This window comes from Staurois parvus, unplaced genomic scaffold (genome assembly GCF_062004578.1).
Source record: "Staurois parvus isolate SC_StPar_1 unplaced genomic scaffold, SC_StPar_1.0 ptg002540l, whole genome shotgun sequence".
Taxonomy (NCBI): Eukaryota; Metazoa; Chordata; class Amphibia; order Anura; family Ranidae; genus Staurois; species Staurois parvus.
Window position 1 is genome coordinate 62,868 of NW_028320336.1, and position 15,766 is coordinate 78,633.

Below are 15,766 nucleotides of genomic sequence, written 5' to 3' on the forward strand. Positions count from 1 at the left end.
TCCTCACAAAAGTCTAGACTTTATTCACAGCAGCCTTCTCCGCAATATAATCTGCTTACCTTATATATATTCTAAAATTCTCTTTAAAAAAAAAAAAAAAAGCATTGCTGACATTCTAAACCAAAACTTTCAAATAAAAAGAAATTACAATTCCACATCCTCTGGCGTTCGACTCTTTCACAGTTAAATTACCACTTTTTTTTGTCTTTTATCATGATGCTAAAATATCTTCTGACCCAAAACTATAAATATAATATCCTATAGCTCCTCTATCTCAGGAAAAGTCTTTTTCTAGCACAAAGACATCAAGTTTGTGTTTCGGGGAGGTGGTGGGAGGCAGAGGCGCTGGATGGAGGCTGCGTCTCTGTGGGATGGTTGTCTCGGGGAGGAGGCTGTATGTGTTGTGGGGGGTAGAAGGCTTCGGAGGGCATTGGATAAGAAGGGAAGTGTTGCGGTGGTAGAGGACCCCTCACTAGAGTGGGAAGAAGAAGAAAAAGTTATTTAAAACAAAAAAAAAAAACTTATTTTACAATGTTACTTTTATGTATCACATTCCTGTCCACTTAGTGTTACTAAACCCACAACAGTCCAATCAGTCCGTAGATGCAGTAAAGCATGCTTGTTATACTCCCTGTGGACCCCAAGGGGTTAATCTTCTGCATGAATGTAAAAAGGCTGTTTGATCCTGACTTTTCTGATCCTCCCCTTCTTCTAGTGTCCTGGATCCATCTGCTGATAGTACAGAGCTCTAAGAGAAACCTCTGCACATGCTCAGTTTAGTGTGTATTACTAGAGGGGTTTTTTTTTTTGGGGGGGGGGGGGGGGGTTTAAGGAGTTCACGTGAGCAGCACAGGGCCAATTAGCATTATCCAGACAGAGGGTCAGGGGTCATGCAGCCTCATAGGACAGTCAGAGCAGAAAGAAAGGGGGGGGGGGGGGAGGCAGAGAATGCGGGGTCCGTGGGAGAGCGGAGGCAGAGAATGCGGGGTCTGGTGGAGAGCGGAGGCAGAGAATGCGGGTGGGGGGGGAATGTCCGGGGGAGAGCAGAGACAGAGAATGCGGGTGGGGGGGAATGTCCGGGGGAGAGCAGAGACAGAGAATGCGGGTGGGGGGGGAATGTCCGGGGGAGAGCAGAGACAGAGAATGTGGGGGCGGGGTCTAGGGGAGAGCGGAGACAGAGAATGTGGGGGCGGGGTCTAGGGGAGAGCGGAGACAGAGAATGTGGGGGCGGGGTCTAGGGGAGAGCGGAGACAGAGAATGTGGGGGCGGGGTCTAGGGGAGAGCGGAGACAGAGAATGTGGGGGCGGGGTCTAGGGGAGAGCGGAGACAGAGAATGTGGGGGCGGGGTCTAGGGGAGAGCGGAGACAGAGAATGTGGGGGCGGGGTCTAGGGGAGAGCGGAGACAGAGAATGTGGGGGCGGGGTCTAGGGGAGAGCGGAGACAGAGAATGTGGGGGCGGGGTCTAGGGGAAAGCGGAGACAGAGAATGTGGGGGCGGGGTCTAGGGGAGAGAGGGGATGAAGTGCATGCAGGGTCCAGGTTTAGTAACACTTGACCTATGGATGGTTTTATCTACTTCATGACCAGGGCATTTTTTTATTTTGTGTGTTAACTGGCAATTGCACGGTCATGTAACTCTGTACCCAAATTTACATCATTTTTTTTTTTTTAGACAAAGGTTTTGTTTGTTAGTATTTCATCACCACGGGTGTTTTATTTTTTGCAATATAAACTAAATAGATCTCCACATTTTTGAAAAAAATTAACTTTTTTTCTTTCATTTCTGTTTTAAAATTCTGCAAACAATCTTTCTTCATAGATTGATGCCAAAATGTCTTCTGCTACATTTCTGTGGTAGAAATAACCCAAATCAGTGTATATTATTTAGTCTGTAGGAAAGTTATAGAGTCTACAAACTATGGGATGTACAGTTTCAAATCAGTCCTGATGGCTGATCTTATTGCTTGAGAATGTAAAAAGTCAGGCTGGTACAAATCCCCTGCGCGCCCCCCCCCAACTGCCAGGATGGTACAAATCCCCTGCGCGCCCCCCCCAACTGCCAGGATGGCACAAATCCCCTGCGTGCCCCCCCCCAACTGCCAGGATGGCACAAATCCCCCCCCAACTGCCAGGAAGGTACAAATCCGTGCCTCCCCCCCCCCCCCCCCCCAACTGCCAGGATGGAATCAGGGGCGGCCTGACAACTCATGGGGCCCCCAGACCATAGGGGATCATGGGGGCCCCTGTGTCCTTGTCCAAACTCAAAAAAGCCTATGAAAAAGGTACCAGGGGCATCTCATGGGGCCCCCTACTGACCCCGGGCCCTCAGGCAGTGCCCGAGTTTCCAAATGGTCAGTGCACCCCTGGATGGAACAAATCCCCCCCAACTGCCAGGATAGAACAAATCCCCCCAAATGTCAGGACAGTACAAATATCCCCTAAATGACCCCTTTTTTTGGAGCTATTTAGTAAGAGGCATGGTAAATTTTTTTTGACGCAATTGGGTGGAAAATGAAGAAATTAAAATGTTTTTCTTTCCATTATTTTATTTTCATCCCCAGTGCAGTATAGCATCATCACATGACGGGTGAGGCGGCGATCAGGGACACGGACTAGTGACCGTATCTTTGAATTTGAACAATTGAATATAATTAATTTTTTTTTGTAAACACTTTTGTCACCTCCATACCAGCGTCCTGATCAACGCCATGCCCCATACCAGCGTCCTGATCAACGCCATGCCCCATACCAGCGCCCGGATCACCGCCATACCAGCGTCCGGATCAACGCCATGCCCCATACCAGCGTCCGGATCAACGCCATGCCCCATACCAGCGTCCTGATCAGCTCCATGCCCCATACCAGCGCCCGGATCAACGCCATGCCCCATACCAGCGTCCTGATCAGCTCCATGCCCCATACCAGCGTCCTGATCAGCTCCATGCCCCATACCAGCGTCCTGATCACCGCCACACCCCATACCAGCGTCCTGATCACCGCCATGCCCCATACCAGCGTCCTGATCACCGCCATGCCCCATACCAGCATCCTGATCACCGTCATGCCCCATACCAGCCCCCGGATAAACGCCATGCCCCATACCAGCGCCTGTGTCAACGCCATGCCCCATACCAGCGCCCGGATCACCTCCATACCCCAAAACAACACACTGATCACCTCCATACAAGCGTCCTGATCACCTCCATACCAGCTTCCTGATCACCCCCCCATACCAGCTTCCTGATCACCCCCCCATACCCCTTATCCACGTCCTGATCACCGCCATGCCCCATACCAGCATCCTGATCACCGTCATGCCCCATACCAGCCCCCGGATAAACGCCATGCCCCATACCAGCGCCTGTGTCAACGCCATGCCCCATACCAGCGCCCGGATCACCTCCATACCCCAAAACAACACACTGATCACCTCCATACAAGCGTCCTGATCACCTCCATACCAGCTTCCTGATCACCCCCCCATACCAGCTTCCTGATCACCCCCCCATACCCCTTATCCACGTCCTGATCACCGCCATACCCCATACCAGCGTCCAGATCACCGCCATACGCCATACCAGCGCCCTGATCACCTCCATGTCCCATATCAGCGTCCTGATCACCGCCATGTCCCATATCAGCGTCCTGATCACCGCCATGTCCCATATCAGCGTCCTGATCACCACCATATCCCAAAACAACACACTGATCACCTCCATACCCCATACCAGCTTCCTGATCACCCCCCATACGCCATACCAGCGTCCTGATCACCTCCATACCCCAAAACAACACACTGATCACCTCCATACCAGCTTCCTGATCACCCCCCATACCAGCTTCCTAACCACCACCATACCCCTTATCCGCGTCCTGATCACCGCCATACCCCATACCAGCGTCCTGATCGCCGCCATACCCCAAAACAACACACTGATCGCCGCCATACCCCAAAACAACACACTGATCACCGCCATACCAGCGTCCTGATCACCGCCATGTCCCATACCAGCACCCTGATCACCTCCATACCCCATATCAGCGTCCTGATCACCTCCATACCCCAAAACAACACACTGATCATCTCCATACACCATACCAGCTTCCTAACCACCACCATACCCCTTATCCGCGTCCTGATCACCCCCCCATACCAGCTTCCTAACCACCACCATACCCCTTATCTGCGTACTGATCACCCCCCCCATACCAGCGTCCTAACCACCACCATACCCCTTATCCGCGTCCTGATCACCCCCCCATACCAGCGTCCTAACCACCACCATACCCCTTATCCGCGTCCTGATCACCCCCCCATACCAGCGTCCTAACCACCACCATACCCCTTATCTGCGTCCTGATCACCCCCCCATACCAGCGTCCTAACCACCACCATACCCCTTATCCGCGTCCTGATCACCCCCCCATACCAGCGTCCTAACCACCACCATACCCCTTATCTGCGTCCTGATCACCCCCCCATACCAGCGTCCTAACCACCACCCTACCCCTTATCCGCGTCCTGATCACCCCCATACCCTTTATCCGCGTCCTGACCACCACCCTACCCCATCACAGTCATACCAGTGTCCTAATCGCCGACATACCTCATGCTAACGTCCTGATCGCCGCCACATCAGCATTTTAAGATTTCAACTGATTTTCCAATACACATCCACTAGTTTGTAGACTCTATAGATTTCACACAAACTAAATAATATAAATGGTTTTTGGTTATTTTTACCCCACAAATGTAATAGAAGACATTTTGGCCTAAATTTATGAAGAAAATGTATCTGTTTGCAAAATTTTATAACAAAAGCTAAGCAAAAAAATTTTTTTTTTTAAATGTTTGGTATTTTTTTCATTTATATAGCAAAAAAATAAAAACCCAGCAATGGTGAAATGTCACAAAAAGAAAGCTCTATCTGTCTCAAAAAGGGGTTAAAAATTTCATATGAGGCCAGTGTTGCATGACTGAGTAATTGTCACTCAAAGGGTCATAGTGTTGAGAATTGGGCTGGACTGGATGGGGGTGAAGGTGTCCGGACTTTCAGTGGTTAAGCAACTCGTCTATGAAGAGCACAGATTGGACTTACTTGCAATGTGCGGTGGTGGTGGTGGAAGGCCCGTGTAGCCAGGAGGTCCATACATGTCCATCGGAGGTGGGGGCAAAGGGAAAGGTCTCCTAAAGAAAGGTGCTCTAGGATCCATGGGTAATAATGGCACTCTCATTGGTGGGGGAGGGTACATGGGGTACTCTGAGGGTGCTCCATCCACCGTTTCACCTTCTGTTGTGGGGGCTCCAGGGACATTCTGTAATGAGAAGTGACAAAAACAACACCAATGAAGAATAATGAGCAGGACCACATTAACCCCTTCCCCAAGTATCCCGCGTCCCACGATGCAGGACCTTATGTATGAATGCAGGACAGACTTCCTGATCATGTGACCATTGTGATTTTCTGTCACATGATCAGGAGCCTGTCCAGCCAGTTCCAGGTCATGACCGGGAATCATCGATAAAAAACTCTGTCAGTGTCGGGAGCGCACTCTCAGCACAGAAACCGTGGCTGACTGTGGACATCAAAGTACACCCTTCACCAACCCGAGGCTGGCGTGCAAAATAGCTAGAAGATGAACACGTCTTCTACAGACAACGTCCTCCTGATGCCCTCATACCTCCGATCACCACTATAGCCACTGCAGGACCAGGCTTTTTCTGGCATTTGTTCACAAGAAACAATCAGCTTTTCTGCCAGAAAATTACAGGTAATTACCAGTTGGGACCCAGGGATCAACATCCGCGGCCAAGAACTGTGCCACGGGTAGGGCGTGCACGTGGCTCGCGTGCACCCCCCTACCCAGAAATGCGAAATCACATACATACAGGTGAAACTCAAGAAATGAGAATATGGTGCAAAAGTTCATTTATTTCAGTGCAGCAACTTAAAAGGTGAAACTAATATATGAGATAGACTCATTACATGCAAAGCAAGATAGTTCAAGCCGTGATTTGTCATCATTGTGATGATTATGGCTTACAGCTCATGAAAACCCCAAATCCACAATCTCAGAAAATGAGAATATTGTGAAAAGGTGGAATATTCTCGGCTCAAAGTGTCCCACTCTAATCAGATAATTCAGCCATAACACCTGCAGAGGGTTCCTGAGCCTTTAAATGGTCCCTCAGTCTGGTTGAGTAGGAATCACAATCATGGGAAAGACTGCTGACCTGACACCATCATTGACACCCTCCATAAAGAGGGAAAGCCTCAAAAGGTCATTGCAAAAGAAGTTGGATGTTCCCAAAGTGCTGTATCAAAGCACATTAATAAAAAGTTATGTGGAAGGGAAAAGTGTGGAAGAAAAAGGTGCACAAGCAGTAGGGATGACCGCAGCCTGAAGAGGATTGTCAGGAAAAGGCCATTCAAAAGTGTTGGGGACTTTCACAAGGAGTGGACTGAGGCTGGAATCAGTGCATCAAGAGCCACCACACACAGACGGATCCTGGACATAGGCTTCAAATGTCGTATTCCTCTTGTCAAGCCGCTCTTGAACAACAAACAACGTCAGAAGCGTCTTACCTGGGCTAAAGAAAAACAGACCTGGTCTGGTGCTCAGTGGTCCAAAGTCCTCTTTTCTGATGAAAGCAACTTTTGCAGCTCATTTGGAAACTCAGGACCCCGAGTATGGAGGAAGAATGAAGAGGCCCAAGGACCCAGAGTATGGAGGAAGAATGGAGAGGCCCAAGGACCCAGAGTATGGAGGAAGAATGGAGAGGACCCTGAGTATGGAGGAAGAATGGAGAGGACCCCGAGTATGGAGGAAGAATGGAGAGGACCCCGTGTATGGAGGAAGAATGGAGAGGCCCAAGGACCCCGAGTATGGAGGAAGAATGGAGAGGCCCAAGGACCCCGAGTATGGAGGAAGAATGGAGAGGCCCAAGGACCCAGAGTATGGAGGAAGAATGGAGAGGCCCAAGGACCCAGAGTATGGAGGAAGAATGGAGAGGCCCAAGGACCCCGAGTATGGAGGAAGAATGGAGAGGCCCAAGGACCCCGGAGTATGGAGGAAGAAGGGAGAGGCACACACTGCAAGATGCTTGAAGTCCAGTATGAAGTTTCCACAGTCTGTGTTGATTTGGGGAGCCATGTCATCTACTGGTGTTGGTCCACTGTGCTTCATTAAGTCCAGGGTCAATGCAGCCGTCTACCAGGAGATTTTGGAGCACTTCATGCTTCCTTCTGCAGACCAGCTTTATGGGGATGCTGACTTCATTTTCCAGCAGGACTTGGCACCTCCCACACTGCCAAAGCACCAAAACCTGGTTCAATGACCGTGGGATTACCATGCTTGATTGGCCAGCAAACTCGTCGGACCTGAACCCCATAATCTATGGGGCATTGCCAAGAGAAAGATGAGACATGAGACCGAACAATGCAGAAGAGCTGAAGGCCGCTATTGAAGCATCCTGGTCTTCCATAACACCTCAGCAGTGCCGCAGGCTGATAGCTTCCATGCCACGCCGCATTGAGGCAGTAATTGCTGCAAAAGGGGCCCAAACCAAGTACTGAGTACATATGCATGCTTCTACTTTTCAGAGGCCCGATATTGTTCTATGTACAATCCGTGTTTTATTGATTGCATGGAATATTCTCATTTTCTGAGATTGTGGATTTGGGGTTTTCATGAGCTGTAAACCATAATCATCACAATGATGACAAATCACGGCTTGAACTATCTTGCTTTGCATGTATTGAGTCACACGTGATTCTGCGCACAGGTGCCGCCCCGTAGCAGTGTATCTACTATAGGGTGGTCATTAACCCCTTGACACCGACATAACACAAATATGCGGCCTCACAGAACTGGGCTTTTTTTCCGTGGGGGCCGCATATTTGCGTACCTGTCTTTGTGCTGGGAGTCGCACGGTGCGCTCTCAGCACAAAGAACGCGGTGTCACTGAGAGCACCAAGTCCTGTTCTAACGATCGGGACCCGGGACTCCCGATTCCGGATCACATGATTGCTGTGATAGCCTCTGATCAGCTATCACAGTGATCAATCACTGTACAGCCTGGCCCCCTTGTTTTTTTTAATAAATATTAAAAAATAAAATAAAAAAAGAAAGAAAAAATACCTAGATCTAGTTCAGTGCTGGGGTCAAAGGTCAGAATTAAAAAAAACAATTGGTGTCAGTGTGTTTTTAGATAAAAAAAAAAAAAAAAAAAAAAAGACGACGACAAAAAAATGCGCATTATTGTTTCTGGGCTGTACTACTGATACAGACAACAAATAACATACACATATATGGTATCGCTGCGATCGTCAAGAGCTGGAGCATTTATTTTGGGTTGTTCTTTGGTGGTAGGTTATGGTCGTAACAAGAAACACACAGCTAAATAACAAAAAATATTTTTTTTTTACTATAACAAAAAAAATCAGGAGATATCCATTACCATTTACCACCAAATGAAAGCCCAATTTGTCCTAAAAAAACTCTGTATAATCCACCTGGATGTACGAAGTAGTTGTGATGATATGTGCGGTTTTACTATCACATGTCAACGTTGCAAAATTGTGCTTAGGCATGAAGATTTGTTTTACCCTTAGGCATGAAGGGGTTAAGCAGTTAAAAGCTTTAAATCTCGCCAAGATCGGTATGATTGATTGCTTCTATTTCTTAGCAATATCGACGTGTATTGCCGAGTAAACTGGAAGGGATGTCAGGACATTGCTACCGATTTACTATAGAACAGAGCTGAACAAAGGAGATCTTTGTACGGCTGATCGATCAGGACTCCCTGTGGGACGGGAGATGCCGCGAAAGTGGCAGAAGGCGGGTGATGTGCTCTTTTGTTGTTTGTAATAGCGATCCAGGGGCTAGTTAGCCGCTCTGATCACTATTACAAGGAAGCCGACCCTTGGCTCCATAGAACGGTACCAACCACTTAAGGACCACCCTATAGCAGATATACTGCTATGGGGCGGCACCTGTGCGCAGAATCACGTATATATACACCACTGTGCCCTGCACCCCCGCCACTCTGCCCTGCACCCTCAACACTCTGCCCTGCACCCTCGCCACTCTGACCTGCACCCTAGGTCACTCTGACCTGCACCCTAGGTCACTCTGACCTGCACCCTAGGTCACTCTGACCTGCACCCTAGGTCACTCTGCTCTGCACCCTAGGTCACTCTGCCCTGCACCCTAGGTCACTCTGACCTGCACCCTAGGTCACTCTGACCTGCGCCCCCGCCACTCTGCCCTGCGCCCCCGCATTTCTGGGTAGGAGGTGCGCATGCCCTACCCGGGGTGCCATTCGCAGCCGCAGATGTCAATCACCGGGTCCCGGCCGGTAATTACCCATCAGCTCCAGGTGATTATTGTGAATCTCTAACAGGGAGGAAGATTGTTTTGTTTACTAACAGTCCTCTTCCCTGTCAGCTCGGTCACAATTCACAGCACAGCCATCCTGACTCATCCTGTGATTACAGTGAAGCACACAGACCCCACCCACTAGGAAAACACTCCCAGCACACAGGTAACCCTTTGATCACCCCAGATGTTAACCCCTTCCTGCCCAGTGCCATTAGTACAGTGTCAGTGCTTTTTTTTTTTTTTTTTTTAAGCACTGATCACTGTATTGGTGTCACTGGGGATGTTAGTGGCATCAAGTCAGTTCCCCCCCCCAGTGTCAGAATGTCCACCGCTGTCCCGCTAAAATTCGCTGATCGCCACCATTACTAGTAGAAGAAAAAAAAAAAATATTCCAGTACATATACCGCCATTTGTAGATGCTATAACTTTCATGTAAACCAATTAATTTAAACGTATCAGAATTTTTTTAGCAAAGACCTGGAGCGGAATACATTTTGGTCTAAATTTATGACTAAATTAGATTTTTTAAAAATTTACCTGGACAGGTTTAATAGCAAAAAGTCCAAAATATTGTTTTTTTTCTCAAAATGTCGGTCTTTTTTTGTTTTTAGTGCACAGGCAATCAAATACCACCAAAAGAAAGCTCAATTCGTGGGGAAAAAAGGACGTAAATTTAATTTGGGTGCAGCGTTGCACAACCGCGCAATTATCAAAGTAACCCAGCGCCATAACGCAAAAAATGGCCTGGTCAGGAAAAGGGGGGGGGGGGGGGGGGAAGATCCTCAGGACGGCGAGGGGTTAAAGAGCGAGGATGTACCGGGTACGCGAGTGGTCCTCAAGGGGACAGGAAACACTTGCTTATGGGCCCATTGAGGATACACAGGGGCCCAATATCCTACACAGGGGTCTCCAAACCATGGCCCTCTAGGTGTTAAGGGACTGCAAGTCCCATGAGGTCTTGCAAGACTCTGACAGCAACAGGCAAGACTCCCAGAGGCAGAGGCATGATGGGACTTGTAGTACTTCCAACAGCTGAAGGGCCATAGTTTGGAGGCCCCTGCCCTAGGAGTAAGCGAAAAGGGGGGGTGGGGTGCACTTGCTATGCAAGAGGTAAGTGAGGTTATATGGGGGTCCCCAGGGAGCCTCTACATTCCCGGACATTCTCATATGACCTCCGCATGCTTACATTGGCTTCTTCCGGCCCGTCCCTGCTTGTGTTGCCTCTCGATTTAAATTCTGGAGAAGATCGGCCATCTGTCAGGGAAAAGGAAAACAGTTACTGAAAAACCGAGCCTACCTTCTTCTGGGTGACCAATAGAGAGTATCAGGGGCGGACTGACAACTCATGGGGCCCCCGGGCAATAGAGGATCATGGGGCCCCTGTGTCCTTGCCCAAACTCAAAAAAGCCTATGAAAAAGGTACCAGGGGCATCTCATGGGGCCCCCTACTGACCCTGGGGCCCTCGGGCAGTGCCCGAGTTTCCAAATGGTCAGTCCGCCCCTGGAGTGTATATATGATGTATAAGTCACTTGGTCATAGCAGAATTCCAGCCATACAGGTAAGTAGCCACAAAGACACCCCCCCGTGCGTGCGTGGGTGTGGTGGTCCAATCCTAGGAGAAGATATAAGCACGCACAGCCCCTTCCAGACCGGAGATGTCCCAAAGACAACTGGAAAGACACGAGAGAGCAGAGTGCGCACCAAGCTAGCGCATTACCTCTGAGCCCGGGATCACACTGACGCCGTGCGGAATTCACAGCAAATTCCGCAACAGAATCACACCCCGCTCATGCGAACTGCTGCGGGTGTGTATGGTAAGTCAACACCCCGAAATCGGTCCGCAAAACGCAGTGCGATGTGCAGAATCGGATCGCATAGGTGTGAATAACCGTGCAATCCGATTCTAGTGCGGACCAAAAAAAGGGTCCTGCGCATTTTTGGTACGGTGCGACTGGAGCCAAACAAAATATACGGCTGCGATCGCACCACACACAAATCGCATGTGATGTGCTGAGGAATGCGGTGCGGTTCCGGTACGAATCACATGCGCTGTACCACACTGCATGTATGTGATCCCGGCTTAGGCTCCGTTCACACCAATGCGTTTTTTAATGCTTTCTGCAGAAACGCACTACAGTCCATTTAACTTGGTTTCCTATGGGACACATTCACATTGATGCTTTTTTTGTACCGCTGTGATTTCGGAAACGGTCAGGGCAGGGGCGTCCTCAGGGTTGGTGTCACCCGGTGCCGGAATACTTGGTGTCACCCCTCCGATGATCCCGGCAGGATGGATCGGATCTACGGATTGAGCATAATGGATCGGAGTCCAATCCATTATGCTCCCCATTCCGCAGATCCCATCCATCCTGCGGGGATCGTCGGCATGCAACCTATACGGGGTGACACCGGACCCGCTCCAGGAAAAGGTAAGTTTTAAAGCCGACGATCCCCGCAAGATGGATGGGATCTGCGGATTGGGGAGCAAAATGGATCGGACTCTGATTCATTATGCTCAATCCGCAGATCCGATCCATCCTGCGGGGATCGTCGGCATGCAACCTATATGGGATTAACTAATCAATTCACGAGCTGCATGAGAAGGGAAGGTTTAAAGCAAGCCGATAATCCCTGCAGGATGGATCGGGAAAAAAAAAAAACTACAAAAATGACTGCTGAGCTCGATCTCAGTCTTCATCTTTCACTGGGCTTAATGGGGGACATAGATGGGTCAAAAATCGGCCGATTTTTCATCCGGAAAAAAAATTAAAAACAGACGATTTTCGCACAGTTAGTGGGTTAATTGGTCGGCCGTTTTTCACATTTTTTTTTATCGGGCATGTTGGAAAATTTGCGGCCTATTTTGCCGATCAGCCGATTTTCCCGGCAATGATGGGCAAATTGGCTGATCGTTTTACCGATAAAAAATCTGCGCATGAGCCGTGACCTGCAAGAAGAAGAAGAATTCCAGTCCGCTATTATATTTTATAGGAAAAGTCGCGCGGTTGCAACAAATGTATCCATTTGTATCCGAATAAAAACATCTGTATCCAAAATGGATACAAATGGATACATTGTTGCAACCACGAGACTTTTCATATAAAATATAATAGTGGAGCTCTCTGCAGGGACAGAAGTAATTATGGGGTTAAATGCCGGCCATAGATCGGCCGATTTTTTTACCGTTGGTGGTAACGTTGGCCGATCGAAATACCGATTTTTCGTTTTTGTCTTTTTTTAAAAACGGACAGTTTTCGTCCCATCTATGGCCTACATTATTCTTTTAATTTGGAGTTCTGCTGTGCCACAACAGAACCACCCTGGTGTTGGGTTTGCACGACCGCCATCTACTCAGACTAAGTAGCTGAAGAACAACTCACCCTGCGAGTCCATGAAAGGTTTGCCCTGATTTCTGGTCAGTTCAGCGGGGCCGGAGAATCGACCGGATGGTGGCGGGTAATGATAAAATCGGTCCGGTCGTCTGGGTGGGAAATGATGCTCCGGAAACGGCAAGCCTGAGTGCAGCGTGGGAGAAAAAAAAAAAAGTGATGAGAAAACATTCAACATCAGCAGGGGAGCAAATACACATTTCCTTCATTGTACAAAGTAACATTGTTTATAAACATCGATCAGACGGGGGATGGAGAGATACAAAGTAACATTGTTTATAAACATCAATCAAACAGGAGATGGAGAGATACAAAGTAACATCGTTTATAAACATCGATCAGACGGGGGATGGAGAGATACACAGTAACATGGTTTATAAACATCGATCAAACAGGAGATGGAGAGATACAAAGTAACATTGTTTATAAACATCGATCAGACGGGAGATAGAGAGATACAAAGCAACATTGTTTATAAACATCGATCAGACGGGAGATAGAGATACAAAGCAACATTGTTTATAAACATCGATCAGACGGGAGATAGAGAGATACAAAGCAACATTGTTTATAAACATCGATCAGACAGGAGATAGAGAGATACAAAGTAACATTGTTTATAAACATCGATCAGATGGGAGATAGAGATGCAAAGTAACATTGTTTATAAACATCGATCAGACAGGAGATAGAGATGCAAAGTAACATTGTTTATAAACATCGATCAGACAGGAGATAGAGATGCAAAGTAACATTGTTTATAAACATCGATCAGACGGGAGATAGAGAGATACAAAGTAACATTGTTCCTTTTGTTATCTACTCTAAGAGCTTTATTTACAGACCCGGGAACTCAGCACAGGGATGGTGGGAACCCCTCATAATGGGCACAGCGGGTGTACAGACCTGGGAACTCAGCACAGGTATCTCCCCAAGAGTGGGGTGACAACTTGAACTCTAAGACACCAGCTTTGGCTGGAGGAAACTATTAGAGGAACGGCCATGAAGACCCCCCGCTCTGCGTACCTGGTGGGGGGACGTTGTTCTTCTGCTCTCTGTCCCATGGTGGAGATAAGGAGCCGGCATCTGACAACGTGCGCTGGTGGTCCGATTTCCTATCCGCATTGACGTCACTCCTCTCCTTGGGCCCGGGGTACCCGGGGTAATATCCTGGAGGCCTCATACCTGCAGGTGGCACATGATGTAGAATTGTGTTTAGAAGGACTGCGGAGAGGAGGCATCGATCGCACTCCCAGCATGGAGGGACAGGGATTCGTTCTGCAGTCATACGTTTGGTTTTAGTAAAGAAAGAAAGAGAGCGAGACCAAGAAGATATATTCCACATACAGAGAGGGATCCCATAGGTAGGTAGGTAGGTAGGTAGGTAGGTAGGTAGGTAGACGTCATCTGCTCAGGTTGATATTCATACATACCTCTATCGCCTGCAGTGAGCATGGGAGAGAGCCTGAGGGGTCCTTCCAGAAGCGGGGGAGGGGAGAGGAAAGCCCGGCTCTCCGGTACGCGGTTTATTGGCGACAATCCATACGGCGAGCTCTCTGGAAATATTGGAAGACGTAAAATGGTAGAAACTTTCGAGAACAAAGTACATAAATATCACGGCTCAGTGTGGGTGAGAGCGAAGAGAACGAACAAACCTAGGCACTACCCTGAATGGCAAATAAATGTCACGAATGAGTGAGGATGGTGGTGGATATTCCATCTGCCCTGGGGTGGGGGAGATTTGATCTGCCCTGGGGGTGGGGGAGGGGGGGGATATTTTCCAGCACACAGGCAGCTTCCAGTATATCAAACTTTCACTACCTCTCTATGTGTTTGTTTTGTCCAAGATGGCGGCTCACATACCGCAACGACCCGAAACACCGAATCCTAGAAATGCCAATTCCTATACAGATTCCAGGATCTCCCCGAATACTGGAGGCTGCGAGTAGCACTTGGACCCGACGTAGCCTTTTATTGTCGGGTAACTCACTTTAGGGGTCATGGAATAAGAAGTGATATTAACTGAATTATGGGCGGAGTCTGGGGCGGGGGGGTTCTGCTGGGTTGCTATATTCTTTGGTAACTGCAGCAGACAGACCTCCTTTCCCAAAGTCCTGGCTGCCTTGAACCCTCGGGGGAACCCCTCATAATTGGCACAGCGGGTGTACAGACCCGGGAACTCAGCACAGGGATGGTGGGAACCCCTCATAATTGCCACAGTAGGTGTACAGACCCGGGAACTCAGCACAGGGATGGTGGGAACCCCTCATAATGGCCACAGTAGGTGTACAGACCCGGGAACTCAGCACAGGGATGGTGGGAACCCCTCATAATGGGCACAGCGGGTGTATAGACCAGGGAACTCAGCACAGGGATGGTGGGAACCCCTCATAATGGGCACAGCGGGTGTATAGACCAGGGAACTCAGCACAGGGATGGTGGGAACCCCTCATAATGGGCACAGCGGGTGTATAGACCAGGGAACTCAGCACAGGGATGGTGGGAACCCCTCATAATGGGCACAGCGGGTGTATAGACCAGGGAACTCAGCACAGGGATGGTGGGAACCCCTCATAATGGGCACAGCGGGTGTATAGACCAGGGAACTCAGCACAGGGATGGTGGGAACCCCTCATAATGGGCACAGCGGGTGTATAGACCAGGGAACTCAGCACAGGGATGGTGGGAACCCCTCATAATGGGCACAGCGGGTGTAAAGACCCGGGAACTCAGCACAGGGATGGTGGGAACCCCTCATAATGGGCACAGCGGGTGTAAAGACCAGGGAACTCAGCACAGGGATGGTGGGAACCCCTCATAATGGGCACAGCGGGTGTAAAGACCAGGGAACTCAGCACAGGGATGGTGGGAACCCCTCATAATGGGCACAGCGGGTGTATAGACCAGGGAACTCAGCACAGGGATGGTGGGAACCCCTCATAATGGGCACAGCGGGTGTAAAGACCAGGGAACTCAGCACAGGGATGGTGGGA

The 15,766-nt window shown here is 49.2% G+C and overlaps 1 protein-coding gene across 1 annotated transcript in view; it reads right to left on the bottom strand.

Annotated features, from left to right (window-relative positions):
• The window catches only part of MIA2 (MIA SH3 domain ER export factor 2), a gene marked incomplete at its 5' end in the record, with an annotated part of 47,190 nt that continues 31,424 nt past the window's right edge, over positions 1-15,766 (bottom strand). The window contains 6 exons of the mRNA XM_089666119.1: positions 1-472; positions 5,099-5,315; positions 10,570-10,637; positions 12,765-12,899; positions 13,800-13,958; positions 14,207-14,329. Coding sequence (XP_089522245.1) covers positions 306-472; positions 5,099-5,315; positions 10,570-10,637; positions 12,765-12,899; positions 13,800-13,958; positions 14,207-14,329 — 869 coding nt within the window. The remainder of the gene's footprint in view (positions 473-5,098; positions 5,316-10,569; positions 10,638-12,764; positions 12,900-13,799; positions 13,959-14,206; positions 14,330-15,766) is intronic.